The sequence below is a fragment of the Labeo rohita genome, chromosome 5 (genome assembly GCF_022985175.1).
Source record: "Labeo rohita strain BAU-BD-2019 chromosome 5, IGBB_LRoh.1.0, whole genome shotgun sequence".
Classification (NCBI taxonomy): Eukaryota; Metazoa; Chordata; class Actinopteri; order Cypriniformes; family Cyprinidae; genus Labeo; species Labeo rohita.
Window position 1 is genome coordinate 36868063 of NC_066873.1, and position 27726 is coordinate 36895788.

The window sequence follows — 27726 nt, forward strand, 5'->3', positions numbered from 1 at the left end:
AAAGACAGCTAAGAAGGGTCTAGGGGTAGAGGGTACATTACAGATCATTAGTTCCCTCAGATCGTCAAAATGATGCAGAGAGGAGCAAAGGAGGAAAACACCGCAAAAAAAGGGGGCACGGAAGCAATTTGTCAGAGAGAAAGAACGTAGAGAAGAAGGCAAAGGTGCACAGTCTGCACAGATATATAGCAGGTATGAGTGAAGAATAGCCTGAAAGCATATATGGATATATGAGGGCATAAATGGATGAATCTCACAAAAATATGTCTCTGTCATTAAATAAATGTAATGCATCTGTTACAGATATACATATCACACCATTTTAGAACCAATCAAGTTTTTGCATGGCGATAATATTATGTTAATTAGCAGAATTAAACTGAATTTCTCCCTAAATTCTCATTATTACACAGTAATTTTGTGATTTTTAAGAGTAGATAAAAACGTTAATAAAGTGATTTAATTACATTAATTTAATTATGTATTTAAACCAGATTTTAGGCTGATCACAAGATTACTACCATGATACTTTGCAATTTATTTATTCATTTATTTATTTATTGCATTATTATAATGGAAATTGGTGGGTTAGGGTGTTAAATTGTCAAAAAATAATGCCAATAAAAATTGTAATAAATTACACCGTAAAAATATGCTTCAGTTCCGTTATATACATTATATATATATATATATATATATATATATATATATATATATATTAGGGGTGTAATATATACACGTATTATATATTAGGGGTGTAACGGAAAATTTTCAGTACGGGTCTTTTGGTTTGGTATGCATGTAGATTTTTTTTAGAATATGTAAGTTCATTTAAACACTGCAATATGTGCAAATTACGTGTTTGCATACTTTTTTTAAGTTAAGTGTCGGTTATTATTTTTAAAAATAAATAGTAATTCAATTTAAGATTGGGTTCAGTTGTTACTGAAACCTTATAATATAAAAGGGCTCCCTATAGTTTAAACCATAAGCTGAAGTAGATTTTTATTACTAAGAAAATTTGAATTATAACCGAATGCATTTAAAGAAAGAGCAACTTGTTCAGTAAACCACTGTTTTTTTTTTTTTTTTTTTTTAAAGTTTAGTTTTCCCCCCCGAACCGTGACGTTAAAACCGAGGTACGTACCGAACCGTCATATTTGTGTACTGTTACACCCCTAATATATATTTTGCAATGTAATTCAAATAGAACAGGTTTTATGAGGTTTACTCATCAGTAAGGTGGATGCTAAATGCGTTCAAAAGGTGTGTATAATTGACATTCAGTTCCAGAGATAAGGTCTGAAGAAATTAATATGTCAATCAATGGCTCACAGATAAGAAACAACATGTAAAGAGAACTGCAAAGATAAAAACATCTAACTATGCCTTTTCTAAAAGCCTCAATTCTGTAAAAATCTGGATGTTATCACGTTTGAAGGAATACAAAAGTACCTAAAAATAAAACTGAAGTATAAATGACAATAGTTTGACTGCTGTTGACTCAAATTTAGCATGGTAACACATGTTAGCAACACAAGGCAGACATTTGCAATACAAATTAACTAGTACTCTAAAAAACAGTAAGTACTAGATTAAGTTAAATACTATCATGTATGTCAGCTTGCTTTTTGCTAATATGTGAATTGATTTGAGACTATTGAGCAAACAGCAGTCAGACTATTGGCATTTATACTGCAGTATTTTTTTAGCTTGCAGATTAGATTACAGGGGTCATATCATTGCTATACAATAAAATCCGATAACATTTAGATTTCAGAAGCACGCTAGCATGACGTTTCCATGTAAGACTGTGTAGGTAAAAGAGTTCATAAAAACAGGTGGGTTTTAAACCGCAGTGGCCCGTCAAATTGGGGCCAACACAAAGATAAAAGCCAAGCGTGTGGCGCTAATGTTTTCAATGTCATACCGAACAACATGATATTTGACAGGACAAATAGCTTGAATTGAGAGAGGGAGAAGGGTTAGGGTGTCAATAAAGACAGCAATGCTCGTCAACTGTAAGCCCTTCAGTTAAGGGGGAAAATGTCCGTGTTTACCTGAAGTGGCTGAAATGGCTGGGTGTGTTATGTGACATGCTGTCACACTGCTGTAACGGACAGAGATACAAGAGGAATGAAATAACAGAAATCTCTTTAAGCTGCCCAACAAAATAGACAGTTTTCAGTGTTCACCTGTCAGGTGAGATAGAATCACACCTGACAGCTCTGTCCCTGAGTCATGCAATTGTGGAAATCTGTGACAGTGCAAGCACCGACAATGCAAGCATTCATATATGCCTTTTCGATCTTTTATTGTACATACTGTCTAACTGGTGAACTAAATTTTATTTTAAAGCACACCTATTATGCCCTTTTTACAAGATATAATATAAGTCTCAAGTGTCCTCAGAAAGTGTCTGTGAAGTTTCAGCTCAAAATACTCCACAGATCATTATATCATTTTGAAAATGCCTATTTTGAGTGGAAACAGAAACATGCTGTTTCCGCGCATGTCTCTTTAAATGTAAATGAGCTGCTGCTCTGCCATTTGAGTGGAAACAGAAGCATGCCATTTCCGTGCATGTCTCTTTAAATGCAAATGAGCTGCTGCTCTGCTAAAAAACATCTGTTTGGTTTTGATTATCATGTCTATTGTGTTGAAATCATGAGTTTTAAAGCCATATCAGTTTAAACTTCTGATATACAGTTTTCTGAGTCCACACATTGGAAGCACGAGCATAGAAAGTGCCGTCACACGGCGTGAGTATTAAACTAAGCTCTCTTTCATGTCTTATTGTGCTTAAACTGTCGAATACAAACAAAACACACACACACACGTTACAAAAACACAGTCGGTTATGTCTGCAAAGGTAAACAGCTGGGAAAGAAATCGTAAAAACAAACTGGTGGCACCCCCTTCTACGTCACTAGGCGAGCAAAATCTGAGCGTCTCGTTTTTTCACATGCTTGCAGAGAAAGGCTTACTAAAACAAAGTTACTGTTATTTGGGTTGGTAGATGCACTGGAGTCCTGATTATAACATTTAAACATGGAAAAGTCATATTTTCATGATATGTCTACTTTAAGTTGCATTTGAGCCAGATTACATTGTATGGGTCAAAATGATCTATTTTTCCTTTATGCCAAAAATCATTAGGATATTAAGTAAAGATAATGTTCCATGAAGATATTTTGTAAATTTCCTACCCTAAACATATCAAAACTTAATTTTTGATTAGTAATATGCATTGCTAAGAACTTCATTTGGACAATTTTAAAGGCAATTTTCTCAATATTTAGATATTTTCAAATAGTTGTTTCTCGGCCAAATACTGTACACCAACAGAAAACTTCAGCTTTCAGATTATGTATAAAAATTGACCCTTATTGACCCTTATGACTGGTATGTAAAATTAAAATTCAATTTTTTTCTTTTTTACTGCAGAAAGTATCTTATGCTCACCAAGGCTGCATGTATTTGATCAAAAATACAGAAAAAAAAAAAAAAAAACATTGATCAAAACCAAATCTAATCCAAACCATTGGAAATCGACTTTCCACTCTGCCACATTTCTGAGAATGTACTTGACTTAAAAGTCAACACGATCTGCTGTTCGCAACCAATTTGACTTGTGCAATGCAAAACAGGACATTCATGAGAAAAATACAGGGCATCTGGAACCAACTGGACCATGAAACGTGGACATTACATACCAGAATGGAGTCAGACTAAATTTTCTAAAACAATGTTTAAATAGCTATTTGGCTATTGGTTACCATTATCCAATACTCCACAAAGTCTAAAAGACGTCAAAAGTAAAGTTATGTTGTAGAAAGAGTCACTTATGTGATTATAGATAGCTATATATAGGAATAACATGCATTGATCATTCACAATAAGAAACATATATTCGGAAAATGTACACATGCTAATGCATGCTAGAAATCTGTTAAAAATACTGAGAAATACTGGTGCACAAAAAATGAATCCAGATAAAGAGATGAAGCTCTTTATCAATGTTCAATCTTTCTTCGCAGGAACCTTAAAAGGAAATCATTTCTTTTAGAAACGCTCACAAAACCAGCTGTCAGGCATTTCAGAACGGGAAAAGATTGTTCCAAAAAAAGGCAGAACAATGAAAACAAAAATCATACAATATGAATACAAATCTAAAATGCATCAAAGCTAGTTGTAAAAGTTTTGGCCGCAACTGCGTATGTAATTTCTGGGATGGCTCTAACCCTCAGGTGGTATCATCTGTCATGCACCGCGTGAGCTGTTTTCTTTGAACGAGTCGTGATGTCTTTGTTAATAAGTGGACTCGATCTACACATGAAGCAATTTTATTCAAATCAGCCCAACTGATTACGCCCCTCCAGCGCACCTGCGGGCTGTTTTATAATGTAGTAATGTGTAAAAACGCCATGAGAGAGAACGTTCCCGTTCTTCCCGCAACTGTTCAAAGGAGCTATTGTTCAGGGGAAGACACCTGTTACTATTCAACAGGAGGGAAAGATTAATGCTTTAGATTAGATTTAAATGTATATAATTACAAATAACAGTGTTTATTCTTTTCTTTATGCAAAGCAATTATGATTTTTGAAGAGGTAAACATGTTATCTTGCTTCTGCTTGCTGGCTAAGATGGATAAGTGCATAGAAAAACACCTATGAGGTGTTCACCTGCGCACCTGGACACAAACACCACAACAACCATGGCTTGTTTTCTCAAAGCCCTCCAAGCAGATCTCACATACAGCTATTATATACAGAAGAGGAGACAACAAATCCCAACCTGATGCATTCTTCCGAAGAAACACAAACTCTCTCTGACTCTGAGCGCTGCAACTGTTTCCACATGTTCTCACAGATGCAAAAAAAGTCCGCTTCTGCATTTAACATAAACAGAATTGCCCTTCATGCGTTACATATATCCATCTAAGACCAGGTACTCTTAATCTAATTTATTTAACATTTCAACATGGCAAAAGAAACTAAAAACTTACACTGAAATCAGAGTATGTACTATAAAATCAGCATAAAATGTGACCCTGGAACACAAAACCAGTCACAAATGTAAGCTTCTCAAAATTGAGATTTATAAATCAGCTTTCCGTTTATGTATGGTTTGTTAGGAAAGGACAATATTTGGCCGAGGTACAACTATTTGAAAACCTGGAATCTGCAACATGAGACTGGTTTTGTGGTCCAGGGTCACAAATGAGTTACCTACACTACGTAATACACTACATAGTACACACTTAAATAGTGCATATATATTACTGTTCATAAGTTTGTATTTTGTTAATGTTATATATGTATATTTAAATTAGTTATGAAAAAATAACGAGATTGAAATATTTTAACACAATTAACGCACAGGCCCTGCCCCCAGACCTGTACGTCATCTTATATTTCATATAGTTGACTGTTGACAAATATGTTGCTATGTTTTTCAGGGCAACAACTCCATAAATGCAGTTACGCCCTGAAATTCAAGATATTGGTGCAAACATTTTTTATATACACTACCGTTCAAAAGTTTGGGGTCAGTAAGACTTGTAATAGTCTTTAAAGAAGTCTCTTATGCTCATCAAGGCTGCATTTATTTGATTAAAAATACAGAAAAAAAACAGTAATACTGCAAAATGTTTTTACAATATAAAATTATGTTTTTTATTTTAACATACTTTAAAATAGAATTTATTCCTATGATGAAAAGCTGAATTTTTATCAGCTGTTACTCCAGTGTCCTTCTGTTACTCCAGCTGTTACTCCAGTGTACTTCAAGTGTCACATGATCCTTCAGAAATCATTCTAATATGCGGATTTATTATTAGAATGATCAATGTTGGATAATATCAACAGTTGTGCTGCCAAATATTTTTTGGAACCTGTGATTTTTTTTTTTCAGGATTCTTTCATGAATAAGTTTAAAAAGTACAGTGTTTATTCAAAATATAAATATTTTATAACAATGTAAATTATTTATTATTAACTTTTAATAAACTTTTAATTATTAACTTAATACATCCTTGGTGAATAAAAGTATTAATTTCTTTAAAAAAAAAAAAAAAAAAAGAAACAATAAAAATGTACTGACCCCAAACTTTTGAACGGTAGTGTATATTCATATCACATATTCACGACATCAGACGGGCAGCAAGAGCAATATGACAGGAGTGCTAATTTTGCCCTATCTATCACAAGCTTAATTGTGATTTTATACAACAGTTCTGTAAATAAGAAGTTTATATAGTGTTATATTTTAAACACAATATTATGTGCCTTTGCTAAATTTTGCAGAGAACATATTGCCATTGAAGCCATAGCAGAATTGCCATGCATCTCCGACCAACAAAGCAGTTTTTAGCCTTTGAATGAATCCGCGTTTTGAACGAATCATGTGAATTAATGATTCAAAGGTGCATTCACAAAGAGAGACATTTACTGAATTCCTGAATGAATCAGCCATTTGAACGAATCAAACAGAATGAGTGAATGATTCATAAAGATATTTACTGCCACCTGCTGGCAGATTTAGATTCTTATTTAGAGTATCATTTCATTAAAATTAAAAAATAAAAATGAAAATTCTGTCATCATTTACTCACCCTATGTCGTTTTAACCCTTTCTTTTGTGAAGACTGTTGTTACTAATGACTTTCATTGTATGAACAAAAATGACAGAGATGTTTCTTAAAATCTGTTTTTAAGTTGCATATTTTACTGTTGCAGCCTAAATGTTTATGCGCAATCAATTTTATGTTGAATCAAATAAAATATTTCTTTCTAGAGCTACAATTTGTACTGTCTACTTGATACTTTCTCATTTAACACAAAAATTAAATAAACGTTAAATAATCTTTTGTGGGTATTTCCATGGTCAAATTTATTTTGTGATTAATTAGATTAGTTAATTGACACATCATGTAACTAATTAGGTTTATATATATACATATCTCAAGAAATTTTTTTTTTTTTTTTGTGGAAACCACATATTTTTCTGAACAGAAAGTTCAAGATAAACAACATTTATTTGAATAAAAACCTTGTAACATTATAGATGTCTTTACTGGCACTTTTGATTATTTGATGCGTTTTTTTAATTAAAGTACTAATTTCTTTTTTTTTTTTTTTTCTTTCTTACTTTTGAATAGAAGTGTCTATATTACAAGCCTGTGAATAGTACTGAATAGTATTGCAATAGCGAACAGTATAAGAATAGTATTGCAACGGAACCTCCATGACCAAAAAACAAACAAAAAAAAGATATTACCAGTGCCATGCCTAAAAAATAGTTTTAATAATGGCCAGAACTTGCACTAGGAACAACACAGATTTATTAAAATAAAAATTTATGCTGTACGCCTCAACTTGGCTCTGACTGCATGCCACAAAACTCTGTTTTCCTACTTTCTTTGCCCTAGATCTGTTATGATCAGTACGAATGCCTAGAAGCACATAATCGAACACATAAATACCTTGTGACCAATAAAATGCATCCTTGATATCATCATCTAGGATTTGAGGAACGTAAGCTGATTGAGAGAACGAGACCCACAATAAGGCCCTAAAATACGTGTGGAATACCCCATTTCTCTTTTCTCTGAAGCCTACCAGTGTTAAAAGAATAGCAGCCTCTAAAAGTCCCTCTCTTCATCGTGTCAAATCCAAAGAGGTTTTCTCTTACCATCTGCCTCAATGAGGAGAGAGATAAAAGCCTATTGACTAGCGTGAGCTGCGGTTAATGCAAATTGCTGCTCGCTATCAATGTATTATTTATAGAGCGCGCCGGAGACGTTTTCCACTGAACTGGGAGCTTGGCTTACAGGAGATTAGTTATGCTATCACATTCATTTAGCAGGGAGTAATTGCTTAACTGCAGGGGAATTAACACGTGTTACACTTCCACTGGAGCTACATGCTGTTTATATGGGTGACAGACATATTAAGGTTATCAATATTAAAAGATAAACAAGCGCTAAAGGTGCCGGGGAAAACATTCCACTGGAAAAGATCTGGCAACCTACAAACCGCTAACCAAATCTCGAAAGCATTCGTGACCAGAGCACATTTGAATAACAAATTAGACATAATGGTATAATCTGGGGCCTATCTATCCATCACTATATGGCTGCAGCTCTTGTTTATATTGCAAAGAATATGCAAATATAACACCTCATAAGTAGCCTGTGACAAGCTTGTGTGGATGTTAGATATATCATATTAAACAAAAGAATCCGTTAGAGACTAGTTCTGTCATTTAACGTCCTCTAATGAGATAATGAATCAAATTCAAAACTCACATCAAGACTGTCATGTAAATTATGTAAACTTTTAACAGAAACATTAAATAACATTGGTTAAATAGATGGAAAACAGTAACAGAATACTACACCAATGCTAACAAAGAATTACAGTTACATCAGCTAATGAAAGACACTTTTTCTTCACATTTACAAGGTGCTCACCTCTTTAAGTGAAGTTCACAACAGTACTTCCTGTCTAGAATTAACTAGCACAAACATCAAGACAGGTGACTACTTTTTAACTTCAAACTACTTCAAAGTAGTCGAACTGACACGCCAAACACAATGACATCTCACAGAAAGCTTAAAACACTTCGGCAATAAGTGTACTTTCTCTCTATCGCACTGCGTTTGCCTTTGTATCCCTGTAATATGCAAATAAACAACAATCACAAGACTGGCAGCCATTTTCTGTCATCTACATACACATACACAAACACGCACGCAGACAGGCGACAGGCTTTCATACTATAAACTCCAAAATCACTCTTACTCACTCGACGGCAGGTTAAGTAAACAGAGCCGCACACACAAACACTCATGAAAAGAAGTCTTACCTTGTCATCGATGTCACTCTCGCTGTCACACTGTAAGGAGATAGTGAGAAGAAAAAGATATGAGAGAATTATTCATTCATTCTCCGACCTCATTATCGGTTCAGGTATGATTTTTACGGCTCCTCTTTTTTTCCTTCTTTCAGTGACACCTTTCAACAAAAATGGAGGTGATGAAGGGGATAAAGTGATACATTTGAAAGAGGCTGCCATGGTTCAAAAGCGAGACGCCAGAAAATCCAACTTTTCCATCGGTTTTCAGGAGCGGGTTGAGGAGTCGAGCGACTCATTGCATGATAATAGATGGAAAGTTACGGGGACATTATTCGTATATTGGGGGGGGGGGAGAGTATGCGAAAGCTACCTGACAGCCCGCCAGGGCTGAGACAAAAAAGCAAGTGAATTTCACATCTTAAATAGTTTCATTTTTAGCGTACAACTACAGAAAAGCATTTTGAGGAAAATTCTAAGGATGAAGCAGGAGAAGTCCATTTTAAACCATTACATTTTTATATTTATAGACAAAAATGTTTGTCTGTCAACCTCTTTCTACACGATATTTTACAGAATGTTTTTGTTAAAACATATCTTGCATCATTTGATATGTTTATGTTTGTAGAGAAGAAAATCTGAGGGTCCTTGGCTCAAAGTTTGTATCCCGATCTACTATATTTCTCAAGTAGAAAAACAAAAAAAATGTCTTGAAAGTTGCAAAGAATAAAATAACCATGAATATTATAACAAAGCATATTGTTTGTGGCAAAATCCACCTGATTTTGAATGTGAATACATTAAGTGAAGCACATTACAGTTTTTTATTAGTGTTTTGAATGTACAGTTGAGGTCAAAAGTTTACATACATCTTGCAGAATCTGCAAAAATGTTAATTATTTTACCAAATTAAAAGGGACAATACAACAATGTATGTTAATTTTTATTTAGTACTGACCTGAATGAGACACAAGTTTACATACACTTGATTCCTAATATTATGTTGTTACCTGAATGATCCACAGCTGTGTTTTTTTGTTTAGTGATAGTTGTTCATGAGTCTCTTGTTTGTCCTGAACAGTTAAACTGCCCGCTGTTCTTCAGAACCAAATTCTTTGGTTTTTCAGCATTTTTGTGTATTTGAGCCCTTTCCAACAATGACTGTATGATTTTGAGATCCATCTTTTCACACTGAGGACAACTGAGGGATTCATATGCAACTATTACAGAAGGTTCAAACACTCACTGATGCTTCAGAAGGAAAAACGACATTAAGAGCCGGGGGGTGAAAACTTTTTGAATTCGAAGATCAGGGAAAATGCAACTTATTTTGTCTTTTGGGAAACATGTAAGTATCCTCTGTAGCTTCTGAAGGCCAGTACTAAATGAAACAAAAAAAAAAGATAAGAAAAATGTACACATCTTCATTCTGTTCAAAAGTTTTCACCCCTCTTAATGCATTGTGTTTCCTTCTGAAGCATCAGTGAGTGTTTGAACCTTCTGTAATAGTTGCATATGAGTCCCTCACTTGTCCTCAGTGTGAAAAGATGGATCTCAAAATCATACAGTCATTGTTGAAAAGGGTTTAAATACAGAAAAAAGCTGAAAAACCAATGAATTTGTGGGACCTGAAGGATTTTTCTGAAGAACAGCAGGCAGTTTAACTGTTCAGGACTAACAAGGGACTCATAAACAACTATCACTAAATAAAAAATCAGATCATTGAGGTAACAACACAGTATTAAGAATCAAGTGTATGTAAACTTTATTTTTATAAATTCAACTATTATTTTCTCTTGTGGACTATATACCCTGCTGAAAAAAAAACAGCCTAAGCTGGTTGGCTGGTTTTAGAGGGGTTTTGGCCACTTCCTTGGCTGGTCAGGCTGGGAGACTAGCTGGAACTACCAGCTAAAACCAGCCTGACCAGCCTGACCAGCCTAGCCAGGCTGGGAGACCGGCTAAAACCAGCTACTTCCAGTTTAAACCAGCTAAGACCAACCAACCAGCCTAGGTTGGTTATAGCTGTTTTTTTTTTCAGCAGGTCTTTTATGTCTTTTATGTGAAAAATCTTATTCAGGTCAGAACTAAATAAAAAACAACATCTATTTAGTATGATTCCTCTTATTATGGTAAAATAATTAAGGTGTATGTAAACTTTTGACCTCAACTGTATGCATTACATCTATATGTTACTTCACCCAAGAAATGTTCTTCTGAAGATATAATGCAGTATTTCTCTATCCAGCTCAAAGTTAATCTGTGATGCTACAAAGCTAGTTAAAAGAAAGGTGAAAGGTGCAGAGAAGAGGCTTTATGAAGGACTTCGACTAATTTACAAGGGACAGTGGAGCACAGAAAATTGCCAGCAGTACAAACTTTAAAACATCTAAAAAAATCAAATTAGGATACGCTGTCTCCCTCTCTCCCTGTTACAAAATACCCTCTACAACACTTAGCAGGCGCTGGAGTGCCGTATTCCTCCATAAATTTTTCATGCCAGGCCATTATTGCACACTCTTGCGCTTCTAGCCTTTCATTTGAACGAGTGGTGGAGGACATTTCGGGTCTCGCGGCATAAATGGACTGCAATTATGCATATGCAAATGAGCAATTACAAGCCATTTGCACTTAAAGGACTGATCACAACCACTCACTTTTGTTTTCTTAATGAGGATCTGAAGTCCGTGTTTTTTCCTGCTGAAATGAGAATTTTCCATGGAACCTTCTTTAGTCTACACTTAGAATACGATCGCTTGTTTACGTCTGAGTTTGCATGTACTCATTAATGAGAGATATTCACAAGTGTACAGTTTAGAGTTGAACACGGCTCCAAGATTTTCCAACTTTATCCATTGCTGCAATGCAAGAAACGCAGCTCACACAGAAGCCACTTTCAAACCGAGCATCTTTCTGCTGTTTGTGACCAACATGTACCCAATGCAAAATGTGTTTGTGGAAATCTTTCATCCTCACAAAAAACTACTTATAATTATACTGAAATTACTGGATTTTCCCCATGAAATTTGCTGAACAACGCTAAATCTTACCGTATCTTCAAAAGGTACTATAGTATGTCAAGTAACAAAACTTTACAATAAGGTTACATTTTTAACATAATTTAACTACATGTATTAACATGAGATTAGCCAATTAAAACTACTTCTAAAATTTTCTAAAAGCATCTAAACCCCTTCTAAAAAATACTAGAGCTGCAAAACGATTAGTTGCGATTAATCGATTCAAAATAAAAGTTTATGTTTACATACTATATGTGTGTGTACTGTGTATATGTACTATCTATATATAAATACACACACATACATGTATATACTAAGGAAAGATATGTTAGATTTACATGTAAAATATTTCTATTTATATATAATATAAATTATATACAAATGTTTACATACAAACACAATACATACAAATGTTTCTTTAAATATACACATATGTGTGTTTTTATATATACATAATACATATACACAGCACACACACATATAGTATGTAAACATAAACTTTTATTTTGAATCGATTAATCGTGACTAATCGTTTTGCAGCTCTAAAAATGCTTCTGAAAGCATCTAAAATAAAGTTTTTAAATAGAGTTCGTTCATATTAGCAAGCATTTATTAATTAATTGTTCAAATCAAAAGTGTTGTAAACCGTTACCAAAAAAAGGTAGATAAAATAAAATAAAAACTTGGACAGGGATGACAGAGGTAAAGAACATCTTTGTCTTCATCTGTTAATGCACATTATCTCCTTTGAATACGTTATAAACAATAAAACCATTAAGACAACAGACAATTATTGAACTGTTTCTCAGTTTCCAATAATAACAACAGGTCCTGCTCGAAGCAGCAGACGCATAAACAGATTTCTTGTGGCTTAATTTGTTTGTGCCTGTGTAGAGCCTTTGTATACGCTCAACCGTACAACCTCCCACACAGGGTTTCACCGCACACTTTCCTATAGCTCGCATGAAAATAAAGATTAGACAAAAACTGCAGCCAGGGACAGGAAAACTCTCAGAACGGTCTTAAATTCAAAAGCCTGCATTCGCTCTATGGAAATTCAGCACACAGTTCAGCAGCGCGCCTTTGTGTGTATAGATGTTTCATGTACATTCGTGTGAGTCTATGCTGTGGATTAGAGGGAGCCATTCATTGACTCTCTGTCCTTTGCAGCACTGGCTAAACAAATCCTAATTGCTCAGCTCTACTTGTCACAAGTCATCCACTGTAGGTCCAAGGCATTAGCACAAACAAAGTGGCTTAGCCGATTGTCAATCATGTTCTTATTCAGGTGGGATTTCCTTGTTAGGCGATGTGGATGTCAAACAGTTCAAAGCAAACAGCTCTGTCAGTGATTCAAACACATGATTACTTTTCTCTGCTCTAGTAAGTGACAAAAGCTGCGTTTGACTGTATCTGGCATAACGGCCATTGTGGCTAACATTCCACCTGGAGTGTATTGTTTGCTAGGCCGTAACATATAAGATTGTGTGCATTTGCGTGTGCAAGTATGTGGGTGTGATATGTATGCACTTTGAGCGCACAAGACTTGGGCGCACCTACATCCTGTGTGACAAAAAGAGGCCCAACTGAACCCAAAAGCGGGCGAGAACAGAAAAAGGTAGATCTGAGCAGAGACAAACAGGAAGACATGGATCAAATTAATTCAGAATAGACTGCAAACATAATTCTGAGAAACAAAACCAATATTAGGAGAGAGAAAGGCAAACAGTCGTGACCCGACCACGGAAAGTATACACAAATATACACTGGAAAAACTTCCTTTACTGTACCATGGTATTGTGCTCTGGATATTTAAATATAGTGTTTTGGATTTTATAAAATATATAAACATGAAATTATATATAAACATATATATACATACATAAATTTTAGTATTAATATACGTATTTCAAGTAATACATTATATAAAACACATTAATATAAAAAGGTATAACATTTTATATATATTATCTATACACATACATACATACATACATACATACATATATATATATATATATATATATATATAAATATTTAAATTTTACATTTTTAAATAAATACATTTTGTAATTATATATATATATATATATATATACTTATTTTAATTATTTTAGTATTAATATATACAAACTAAGTATTAATAATACATACTTTTAATACTTCAAACCATTATATAAAATGCAAAAACAAATATATAATAATTATAAATAATATACTTAGTTTGTATATATTAATACTATATATTATAAATTTAGTATAATTTATACATATATATTAGTATTAATATATACAAACTAAGTATAATAATTTAGTTAAACTAACTAAAATAATTGTTGGGTTATTTTGATTATGTAAAAATAACTGAAAAAATACAGCTTACTAACAAAAAAAAACATGATAACATAATAAAAACATAACTTTTTGAAAATTAAAAGTAGTTATCTGTATTATATGTTATTATATATTATATGTATACAATTAATTATATAATATATAATATAATAATTTTATAAATTATATACATACATACATACATACATATTATATATATATATATATATATATATATAATATATTAAAATGAATTCTACTACTATACTTATACACTACTAAAATACACTATATAAATAATATATACTATATAATATTATTATTAGTATGCAGTGTGTATGCATGTGTGTGGAGTAATATCTTATAATTATGTAGTATTTTTTACATTTTATTTTACACACCCAAGTATATACTTATTTGACTAAAAACATTTCATATATGTTATAAAACTATACTAAATATATCAATTAAAAAACCAAACAGCATTTTTGAAAAAAAGTACCATGATACCACAGTACTGAATTACCACAATATTAAATTAGAGTTAAAGTACAGTAGAATAGACTATGTTTTCTTGTTGTGCCGTGTAAATAAAGAATTTTAGCACCCCGACTGTATATTTGAAAGTACCCTTGTTGCAACTAAAACTAAATTGCACAACACATAAATCTATAAATACTGCGGTAAATGCAGCAGACAGATGCAGAGTGGAAAAACATGCGAGATGGACACAGTGAGCGATACAATAAAATGTGGTGGTGTTTACATTGGACATTACAGCTTCTCCTGTCATCTCCCGTGAAGATGGTTTTGACATTTAAACAGCTTTCTTCACATTTGGTGAGCGTGCTTTATTTACAGACTCCCTCATGAACGCCGCGGCACGTCCGCATGTGTGTGCGTGAGCGAGCGAGTGTGATTTATTCGCAGCGAGTCTCACTCTGGACCCCGTGGCTTCGGTTTTGGCCTGCCGACGGGCTTATATATTTCAGCTGAAATGGGAATGGGAGGAGAAGGGGGGAACTGTCTAATATTTCAGAACATTTTCCTGGCAGCATTTTAATAGACACGCACACCAAGGGGGGGAAGACAATAAGCGTTGCGCATCCCGGAGCACATTAAAACCGACTGCCCAAATCAATAACACAGTTGCACCTGTCACATGCTGAGGAGATTGGGAATGAATTGGCCTTGGAGGGGGAGTGAGAAACTAGCCTGACGACAGCCATGCTGGCTCAACATCAGCGTCTGCCTGGGGATGTCTGGATGAATACTGATTCCAGCAGTACAGGATGCCAGAGAGACCAAAAAATATGCAAAACCAGATCTCGGCACCTTCCGCGAATACATTTCGCTGTCAGCGCCATGGCAACAGAACAACAGTGACATCATCGGGGGCTGTCAGCACGTGCAATAATAATGAGGCCTGTCTGCTGCTGATCTGACACAACAACAATCATCTCGTGATCCGTATTATGGAGAAAAGAACGTCGAGAGCGCTGAATGCAGGCATTTGTCTTCGACGAGTTTAGTCAGGGAATATCCTCATCCAAACATGACCACATTTTAGCATATAAAGATTGAAAAATGCCTCACGTTTATAACGATGTCCATTCGGTGTTGTTATCGTTAACTACAACTATTACAAATTTTCTTTTAATAACTGAAACAAAATAAAAATATCAGATGAGAAATGTCAATTTTGCAACTAACTACAATGAATAAAGTAAACATTGAATTATTAGATAATAAATATTATTAATTACATATGGAAGCCTGTTTCCACCACTAAACAAAAAATTAAAAAAGGTAACTGCAACTTTTTATCTCATAATTCTGATTTTTTTTTTCTCACAATTGCGAGTTCTCGCAGGTGCGAGAAAAAGTCGGAATTGCAAAATAAAAACTCACAATTCAGATTTTTTCCGCAAATGCAAGTTTGTGTCTTGCAATTCTGACTTTTTTCTCAGAATTGTGAGATACAAACTTTTTGAGGGGGTAAAAAGATTGATCTGCTCTCAGAATTGAGTCTGTATCTCACAATTCTGAATTAAATTCACAATTCTTTTTCTCAAAATTGCGTGATATAAACTCAGTGTGAGAAAATCAGAATTGCAAAATAAAAACGCACAATTCAGATTTTGTTTCTCGCAAATGCAAGTTTGTTGCAAATCGCAACTGCTTGTTTACATCTCGCAATTCTTTTTTTTCAGAATTGCAGGATATAAATTCTCAATTCTGACTTTTTCTCACAAATTCGATTTTATATCTCACAATTCTGGCTTTTTTTCTCGCAACTGACTTTTTTTCTCAGAATTGCGCAATATAAACACGAAATTGAGAGTTATAAAGTCAGAATAGCGGGATATAAACTCACAATTGTGAGAAAAAGTCACAATTCTCACAATTCAGATGTTTTCGCAAATGCAAGTTTGTATCTCGCAATTCTGACTTTTTTCTCAGAATTGTGAGACATAAACTCATAATTGTGAGTTATGAATTCCCATTTTGAGGGGGTAAAAAGACTGATGTGTTCTCAGAATTGAGTTTGTATCTCACAATTCTGAATTAAATTTGCAATTCGGCGAAAAAAAGTCAGAATTGTAAGTTTATTTCTCAGAATTGCATGTTTATTTCTTACAATTCTGAGAAAAAAAGTCAGAATAGTGAGATGTAAACTCGCAATTGTGAGAAAAAAAGTAAAAATAGCAAAATAAAAACTCACAATTCAGACTTTTTTCTCGCAAATACGAATTTGTATCTTGCAATTCTGACATTTTTTTCCTCGCAATTGTGAGTTTACATCTTGCAATTCTGATTTTATAACTCGCAATTGCGAGTTATAAAGTCAGAATTGTGAGATATAAACAGTTCTGACTTTTTCTCGAAATTGCGTGATATAAACTCAAACATTTGTGAGAAAATCAGAATTGCAAAATAAAAATGCACAATTCAGATTTTATTTCTCACAAATGCAAGTTTGTTGCAAATCGCAACTGCTTGTTTACATCTCGCAATTCTTACTTTTTATTCAGAATTGCAGGACAAACTCTCAATTCTGAATTTTCTCACAAATGCGAGTTTGTATCTAGCAATTCTGGCTTTTTTCTCGTAAATGACTTTTTTTTTCAGAATTGTGAGATATAAACTCACAATTGCAAATTATAAAGTTAAATTTTGAGGACGTAAAAAGACTTTTTTTTCAAAATTTTGTATAAATACTGATATTTTTTTCAAAATTTTGAGGACGTAAAAAGATTATATCTCACAATTCTGAGAAAAAAAGTAAAAAAAAACTGCAGGATGTAAACTCGCAATTGCAAGAAAAAAAGTCTGAATTGCAAAATAAAAACACAGTTCAGACTTTCCTTCTTGTAAATGCAAGTTTGTGTCTTGCAATTCTGACTTTTTTTCTTGCAACTGTGAGTTCACATCTTGCAACTCTGACTTTTTATTCAGAATTGCAAGATATAAACTCTCAATTCTGAATTTCTCAAAAATGCGAGTTTGTATCTCGCAATTTTGGCTTTTTTTCTCGTAATTCTGACTTTTTTTCTAAGAATTGTGAGATATAAACTCGCAATTGCTATTCGTTATAAAGTCCAATTCAGAGGGGATAAAAAGACTCACAATTCTTTTTTCTTGCAAATGTGAGTTTGTATCTTGCAATTCTGTTTTTTTGCAGTTGTGAGTTATAAAGTCAGAATTGTGAGATATAAACTCACAATTCTGACTTTTTCTCAAAATTGCATGATATAAACTCACAGTTGTGAGAAATAAAGTCAGAACTGTGATATAAAAACTCACAAATCTCTTTTATAATACTGAAATAACACATCAGCTTAACTGATGTTCAAAATGTTTCTAAATGGCTGTAAGGAGAACTTTATGGAAACATACTGCAATTGGAATCATATTGGAGCCATAAACAACAAATGCAGTTCTAAACTACATTTATATTCATGCATGTGTCAGGCACTCTTATCCAAATCAATAATAGAAACTAATCAAAAACAGTCACTAACTAAAACAATGCATTTGACTATGAAAATAAAAATGAGTGATGAAAATGAGTCACTGAATCGTCTTTTCTGTACGATCCAACTTGTTCAAGGTCAACTGTCAATCATGTAGGTTTAAGCTCAGCTGTTTTTTCATAACATATAATCACAGAGGCCAACTTCTTCCTGGAAGGTCAAACTGGGGTGAAGGTCAAAGATCAATTCTAGGCTTTCAAATGTACACTTAGCACAAACAATCCATTGTAGCAGTGAGTGAGTCCGTGAATACAACACTACGGCCTTTAAATAATTGAACACAAGGCTGTATCTGTTAGTGTTCACTTTAGGCGACTCTCCCTCTCAGCGGCCCAGCGGGAAACTTGAGTCACTTTAGACAGTCTCAAGGGACTGAGCGCAGATCGTAGTAGTGTAACTCCAACTAGCATGACAAACAACAAAAGACCGGTGCTCACAGGCATCAATTACGTGACTTTTTGCCAAGAATAATTTTGTCCCGACCACCTTATTAAATAGTTTGTGACAAATTCTCTACTACAGACCAGACCTAATTATCAAAACTATAAACAATGACATTAAAATATTTGGTAAAACTTTACAATAAGGTTTCATTTGTTAACATTAGTTCATATGAACTATCAAAAAAACAATAGTTCTACAGCTTCTTAATCTTAATTTCTACATTTACTAAAATGTTTTTAAAATAAAAAGTTATATCTTTTAACATTACATGCACTGTAAATCAACATGAGCAAACAACAAACAATTGTATTTTTATAAATGCTTTGAAAATATATTGCACATAGTTAATGTTAACTAATGCATTACCTAATGTTAATATAATATAATATAATATAATATAATAGCCTAATTAATGTAAATGCCTAATTATTATAAAAATACTGCTCATACAGTAGTTAGTTAATGTTAATTAATGCATTAACTAATATTAATAAAGTAAAATAAAATAAAATGAAATAAAATATAACAGTTTTGTATACTGCCTAATTATTGTAAAAATACTGCTCATACAGTAGTTAGTTAATGTTAACTAATGCATTAACTAATGTTAATAAAATAAAATAAAAAAATGAAATAAAACGATATTCAATAAAACAAAACAAAATAACATAACATAAAAAAAATAAAATAAAATAAAAAAAAATAAAATAAAATATTATATTTTTGGATACTGCCTAATTATTGTAAAAATATTACGCATACAGTAGTTAGTTCATGTTAATTACTGTATTATCTAATATAGCATAATATAATATAATATAATATAATATAATATAATAATTGGACACTACCTAATTATTGCAAAAATACTGCTCATACAAATAATGCTAACTAATGCATGAACTAATATAATATAATATAATATAATATTTGGGTACCGCCTAATTATAAAACAAAATAATAAAATAAAATAAAAAATTTTGGATACTGCCTAATTTTTGTAAAAATACTGCTAATACAGTAGTTAGTTAATGTTAACTAATGCATTAACTACTGGTAACAAAATAAAATAAAAATAGAATAAAATAATATATCAGTTCACAATATTACTGTTTTCACTGTAAAAAAAATTATTTTAAAAAGTTGTTTCAACTTAATATAATTTGTTACCCAGCTGACTTAAAATTTTTAGTTTAGTCAACTTTAAATTTTAAGTTACCTAATGTTCATTTAAGTGACAACTGGAATATTTTGGGTGACTAAACTAAAACATTCAGTCAGTGGGGTTGGAACAACTTTTTTTTTTTTTTTTTTTTTTACAGTGTGTATTTTTAGTCAAATTAGGCAGCCTTGGTGAGCATAAGAAACCCTCTTTTTGACCTAAAATTGACCTATAATGCAATAATATAATATAATATAATATAATATAATATATGTTTTATAATATATATTAAGCCAGAATGCTGTAAAATACAGACTTTATTGTAAAGCATTACTAAATATTTGAGCATAACGTAATTAATATTCATGAGCTTTAACTTCACCACGCTGTGACATCACCAGGACATTCAAAACTTTCCCCCCTTCCAAAACATGCTTTGGCGCCACTGTCCCCACCACTTTTTAATACAAAGCGAAGTCCATGCCAATGCTAAATATCTTACCCTAAGCAACGGAAGGGCAAACAATTCCTGGAGCCTCTCTCACACAAAAGCATGTTAGAAATAAAAATGGCTGCTTACAATGGCAAAGGAAAGAAAAATAATCAAACGGTTTTTGTCTATAAATACATCCCGACTCAAGGTCAACAAAGAGCTTTCACAGAACTTTGCCAGCATAATATTTCAGTCATGCTGCTCGAGCACCAACCTTCAGAGATGAGAAGACACCAGCTCTCCTTGACCCCAGCATAAATGATGGATCAAAACCAGCCGCCCACACTTTGATTTGATCAAGGCATCAAATTCATGCAGCAGTTTGACATGTGACTTTGCCTTTGGGCATTATGGGAAGTGACTGGACCAAAGAGAGGATGGATTAAGAACTATTGATCTGATCAGGGGGTAGAAGGTAGAAATGAGAGAGAAAGAGAGAGATAATGATGCATATAGGAAAACAAGAGCGTGAGTTGATGTGGGAGGGATGTAGAGAGATGAGAGATAGAGAAAGACGATACAAGAAAGACTTCAGAACTGGCAGACTGTTAAAGGGTCACAGACAACAGATTAAAAAAAAAGATAAATCAAAACTTTTTGAAACTAAAACTTTAATACAATACAATATAACATACCAGTTAAAAGTTCGGAATCATTAACATTTTAAACGCTTTTAAAAAAAATATCTTATGCTCAACAAGACTGCATTTATTTGATCGAAAATACAGTAATTAAATAAATATTATTTAACTGAAAGCAACAGGTTTTGATTTTAAAGTAAAATTTAAAAATATAATTTATTTCTGAAGTCTTAAACTTCAAAGTTGTTACTTCAGTTTAATTATTCCAAACTTTTGAGCAATAATATAATGTAATATAATATAATCAATTATATTATGTAATAATATATCAAATGATATTATGTAATAATTTAAAAAATGAAATAAATATAAATGCAAAAAAAAAAAAAAAATAAGCAACATGTTTACAATAATTATTTTATTTTATTTTATTAACACTAGTTAATGTATTAGTTAACATGAACTAATACTGCATGGGCAATATTTTTACAGTACAATCCAGTATTATATTATATTATATTATATTATATTAAAATTAGGTTAAAAAAAGAAAAGAAAAGAAAAAGAAACAAAGAAAAGATATGGGATGTCATCATTTCTTTTATTATTTTTTTATGTATTTTAAAAATGTAATTTATTTTTTAATTTATTCTATTTCCAATTAATTTTGAATTTTTTCAGCAGCTGTTACTTCAGTCTTAAACTTCAAAGTTATTACTACTGTTTAATTAATCCAAACTTTTGATATATTGAAGTAATAATATAATATAATATAATATAGTATAATATAATATAGTATAATATAATATAATATAATATAATATAATATAATATAATATAATATAATATAATATAATATAATATAATAATTAAAAAAATAAACTGAAATAAATATTGCAAAAAAAAAAAAAAAAAGGATATGGGATGTCACCAATACACAGTGCAGCTTTTCTCGTTTTGCATAATTATGCCCACACAAGTCAGCAAAGGCTAACTGATCAACAAAAATGAGTAAAAAAGACATATTTTTCACCTAGTGCTTTTCTAAAGAAACAATGTTTATTAAATGTGTGTTTGGCCTTGGACTGTGGCATTTAATCACAGCTTAACTAAATGCAATGAAATGGAAAATTTCCAAGCCACACAGCTAGACAATCTCACAAACAGGTGGTTAAAGATGTCAACAGCAGTGTTTGGCCATTTACTGCATCAGGAAAATGACTAAAAATACTATTTCAAAAACTTAAGGGCCTTGTGGGAATCACAGATGTGTGTTTGACCTGTCAAAGTAATGAGATCATTTACAAGGACCTTACATCGTATTACATAATACTGTATGTGTCAATAGCATTTGCTAAAATGGGATTCTTCAATGAGACTAATATGAGAATAAGGGTGTTTTCACACCTGCCCCATTTAGTTCGGTTGAATCGCACTAGAGTTCGTTTTCCCTCTTGGTGCGGTTCGTTTGGGCAGGTGTGAATGTAGCAATCGCACTCGAGTGCGCACCAAAAGCGGACCAAAGAAGCGTACCGAGACCTCCTTGAAGAGACTGGAGTGTTCGTTTGAGAAAGCAATCCGATCTGATGGACCAACGAACCAGGCTTTATCACACTGTATAATGGGTAATTACAGTTCCATGAACAGCATGAATGTTTTGCTAATACCGCCGCTTAAAATTAACCTGTGTTCGTCTGCGCCATTCAAAATCAAAGCGCGCCTTTTCATTTTATAATGCCGTCTTATGGCTCTATTTGTAGTAGGTGTGTTTTAAAAATGTTTTCCTGACGAATCCTGGACTCCTGCTCAAAATTATAAATTAATGTAACAATACCTAAAAAAAAAAAAAAAAAAAAAAAAAAAAAAAGCAACCATAAGCCCGCAAAGCTGTTGTTGTTCCATCCTGACAGATGACAGCTGAGCGGAATTCCGGAAAAAAACGTGGAACTTTGACCAATGAGAAGACAGTTTACTCGCGCATGACTTGTATTAACACATTTGGTCCGTTTAGAAACTTTGCTGTGTGAAAGCGAACTGCACCATGACTAAAAAGCAACATTGTAATAATTTTAACCCCTGTTTCGGAACAAAACAATCGATCTACAGGTGTGAAAGCACCATAAGATTTGAAAAGCTACACTTGTATTAGGCTGCAGCATGTAGAAACACTCTTTGATTCTAATTATGTCAACTAATTATTATTATTAACAACAACAACAACAACAACAACAACAAGTTTTCACAATTAACAACAATTACTGCATGAATGAGCACAATATTGTGCATGATTTGCCAGTGCATGGTTGGGGTAAGTAACAATGATTCCATAATAAAACTTAGTTTCCCATTGTTTCACTCAAATAAGTCATACAGATGTTAAATATGTTTTGAACGGCATTTCATGCTGTCTTCTAGCTATCTGCTAAACACTGGAATCATTTGGTTGTAATCACTGACTAACGTCTGTAAGCGAGCCAAACGGGGCCTTTGTGGCTTTCAGCTGCCGGCCCACGAGAACATTCGAGACGTCTTACAGCATTTGGCTTTGTGTGATGTGACAGGGAATCTCTCAGGACAGGGAGTTTTTACAGCACTTAGGGCCTATTTACACTTAGTCACTTCATGCGCCTTGATCGATCATCTGCTATCCGTTTGGATATGTGCATCCCACTCACACTTGGCCTCTGTTTCTGGAAAACAGATCAACCACTTCAAAATTTAATGTACTATTCCTACGCTGACTTTCCAGATGACGCTATTATCATGTAGAGTAACTTTCTTTTGAGCAAACAACAAACATACGAAAACACAAACGCAACTGTAAAACCGCTTAATTGGCTAACTGTAACTTACATTACCATACACAGTAGTACATTACCAAAACTGGAGTATATGTAATTTTACTGTCAAATACTATCAAATGTATGATGTCTGAAAATACAAACTATGAATTTTCATATAATTTATGGTGAAAAACAGTAAAAGGACATTCCTAGAATTATTTAATGTAATTATTATATATTAGTAATAAGCATTAGTGTTTGCATTTTCTGCTATTTAGTGAATGTTTATGACATTATTTTAGTGTAGTGTGAGTTACCCTGACAGCATTTTGTCTTTGACACTGTCCTCCATCTATATATATAGTAGTCAACATTTGAAGTGGATCAAAACCTTTCATCAAAGTTGTCCGAAAACCAAAACAATACACGTTCTTGTCTTAGGACAACTTTGATGAACTTTTCTGATCCACTTCAAATGTTGATTACTGTATGCATGCCATGTTATATGGGAATTTACAATCAACTCCAATTCACAGCTAGCAAATTGCTAGTAAAGATTAAAGTTAAAGTTTTATCATCATCGGTTTTATTTACAACTTTGGATAAAAAAAATTACATTGTACATTTTGAAGTAAAAAGGCAATTTTGGTAGTATTTTGTCAATTTTATTATCAGTTTGGATATATGTTGTAAAGAATGTAGAAATTTCCAAAGTAAAAAGGCTAAAATGTTTTTATCATTGGTTTCATTTAGAAATTTAGAAAAAAACAATTACAGTTTACATTTTGAAGTAAAAAGCCCAATTTAGTAGTATTTTGTCAATTTCATAACCAATTTTGTATATATGTTGTATAGCATATATACATTTATTGAAGTAAAAAGACTGAAATAGTTTTAATCACCAGATTTATTTACAACTTTAGAAAAAAAACTTTTACAGTGTGCATTTTGTAACAAGCCAATTTTGGTAGTATTTTGTCAATTTTATAACCAATTCTGGCTATATGTTGTAAAGTTTGTAGCTATTTCTAAAGTAAAAAGACTGAAATTGATTTTTTTTTTTTTTATCAGTTTTATTTACAACTTCGGGAAAAAAAAAACTGTGTACATTTTTTAAGTAAAAAACAATTTTGGTAGTATTTTGTCAATTTTATAACCAATTTTGGATATACAGGTGCATCTCAATAAATTAGAATGTTGTGGAAAAGTTCATTTATTTCAGTAATTCAACTCAAATTGTGAAACTTGACACGGACTGAAGTAGTTTAAGTCTTTGGTTCTTTTAATTGTGATGATTTTGGCTCACATTTAACAAAAACCCACCAATTCATCTCAACAAATTAGAATATGGTGACATTCCAATCAGCTAATTAACTCAAAACACCTGCAAAGGTTTCCTGAGCCTTCAAAATGGTCTCTCAGTTTGTTTCACTAGGCTACACAATCATGGGGAAGACTGCTGATCTGACAGTTGTCCAGAAGACAATCATTGACACCCTTCACAAGGAGGGTAAGCCACAAACATTCACTGCCAAAGAAACTGGCTGTTCACAGAGTGCTGTATCCAAGCATGTTAACAGAAAGTTGAGTGAAAGGGAAAAGTGTGGAAGAAAAAGATGCACAACCAACCGAGAGAACCGCAGCCTTGAGAGGCTTGTCAAGCAAAATCGATTCAAGAATTTGGGTGAACTTCACAAGGAATGGACTGAGGCTGGGGTCAAGGCATCAAGAGCCACCACACACAGACGTGTCAAGGAATTTGGCTACAGTTGTCGTATTCCTCTTGTTAAGCCACTCCTGAACCACAGACGACGTCAGAGGCGTCTTACCTGGGCTAGGGAGAAGAAGAAATGGACTGTTGCCCAGTGGTCCAAAGTCCTCTTTTCAGATGAGAGCAAGTTTTGTATTTCATTTGGAAACCAAGGTCCTAGAGTCTGGAGGAAGGGTGGAGAATCTCATAGCCCAAGTTGCTTTAAGTCCAGTTTTAAGTTTCCACAGTCTGTGATGATTTGGGATGCAATGTCATCTGCTGGTGTTGGTCCACTGTGTTTTTTGAAAACCAAAGTCACTGCACCCATTTACCAAGAAATTTTAGAGCACTTCATGCTTCCTTCTGCTGACCAGCTTTTTAAAGATGCTGATTTCATTTTCCAGCAGAACTTGGCACCTACCTACACTGCCAAAAGCACCAAAACTTGGTTAAATGACCATGGTGTTGGTGTGCTTGACTGGCCAACAAACTCACCAGACCTGAACCCCACAGAGAATCTGTGGGGTATTGTCAAGAGGAAAATGAGAAACAAGAGACCAAAAAATGCAGATGAGCTGAAGGCCACTGTCAGACCCCCTCAGCAGTGCCACAGACTGATCACCTCCATGCCACGCTGAATTGAGGCAGATTAAAGCAAAAGGAGCCCCTACCAAGTATTGAGTACATATACAGTAAATGAACATACTTTCCAGAAGGCCAACAATTCACTAAAAATGTTTTTTTTATTGGTCTTATGAAGTATTCTAATTGTTGAATTGGTGGGTTTTTGTTAAATGTGAGCCAAAATCATCACAATTAAAAGAAACAAAGACTTAAACTACTTCAGTCTGTGTGCACTGAAATTATTTAATACATAAGTTTCACAATTTGAGTTGAATTACTGAAATAAATGAACTTTTCCACAACATTCTAATTTATTGAGATGCACCTGTATTTTGTGAAGTATATAGAAATTTTTAAAGTAAAAGGACTGAAATGTTTTTTTTTTTCGATTGGTTTTATTCAGAACATCAGAAAAAAACAACTGCAGTGTATATTTTGATGTAATAAGCCAATTTTTATAGTATTTTGCCAATTTTTTAACCAATTTTGGATATATTTCGTAAAGTATATAGAAATCTCTAAAGCAAAAAGACTGCTTTTTTTTTTTTAATGGTCGGTTTTATTTAACTTTTAACTTCGGAGAAAAAAAAAAAAACATTTACAGTGTAGATTTTGACGTAAAACACCAATTTTGGTAGTATTTTGTCAATTTTATAACCAATTTTGGATATATGTTGTAAAGAATATAGACACAATATGTAATATAAATTTTTTTTTTTTTTTTTTTTTTGCATGGATCACTATCAGCTGTAGAAGTGTACTGCAAATAGCCAGTTACACTGTAAAAAAAATGTAAAAGTTAATATAAAATACAATTTTAAATAAAATAAAAGTTAATGTAAACCAATATGAAAATTATTTTACAAGAAAACACTGTTTTAGTTTTTCGACTTCAAAACTGCAGTTAATTCAATGTGCTTATGTTTCTTTGTAATTGTTCATAAAATGTACCAGCAATTTCTGAGTATTTTTTTTTTTTTTTTTTTTACTCAGTGTTTTTCAGTGTATATCAGCAGCAAAACAAACTGTAGACAAACAGAAGCACGTAGCGTACACACACACACACACAGCGCACTAGGCCGTAGGAATTTAAGTGAGGGTGCTGAAGAAATTAGGCAGGGAAGGAAGGAAATGGGATGTTGACTTGAACTGGCCTCCAGGGCAGCAAAGAGCCTCTCCCTCTGCAGCCTGAATGTGTGTGTGTCTGACAGTTTGATGGAGTGAGTGGAGGTCTCCCCGTGGCCTGCGTGTAGCGCACCACAGAACAGATTGAGCCTACGGGCATTTCTCTCGTCTTCAATCTCTCTCTCTCTCTATCTCTGCTCGTTCTCTCTCTTCTGTGTCCTTGTGTGGGCTGCAAAACACTGAGAATAAAGCGAGGATGGATGGATCAGAGACTAGACGGAGCGGGAGAGAGCGAGGGGGGGAAAGAAGACTCAGCAGTCGAGTCGTTGGCCCGCTCTGTTCCGTCACTGTGCTGTGTGTGTATGTGCATGTATCAGTTCCTAGGAGGCCAGAGCTCTGATTTCTGGGGGCAGTCGGCCGTTTCACGCTCGACTTGTCATTCAACCACAGGGCTCCTCACGACGGGTGACAGAGACTGAAGGGGGATGGCTTTCCCTCTGTCCTTCTCTCGCTT

General features: G+C 33.4%; 1 protein-coding gene across 16 annotated transcripts in view; it reads right to left on the reverse strand.

The window, feature by feature from the left end:
- Window positions 1-27726, reverse strand: part of fbrsl1 (fibrosin-like 1) — a 365636-nt gene that overhangs the window by 115933 nt on the left and 221977 nt on the right. For all 16 annotated transcript variants that reach the window (XM_051110778.1, XM_051110779.1, XM_051110782.1 and 13 more), the window contains one exon: window positions 8872-8901. In XM_051110778.1, the coding sequence (XP_050966735.1) occupies window positions 8872-8901 (30 nt within the window). The remainder of the gene's footprint in view (window positions 1-8871; window positions 8902-27726) is intronic.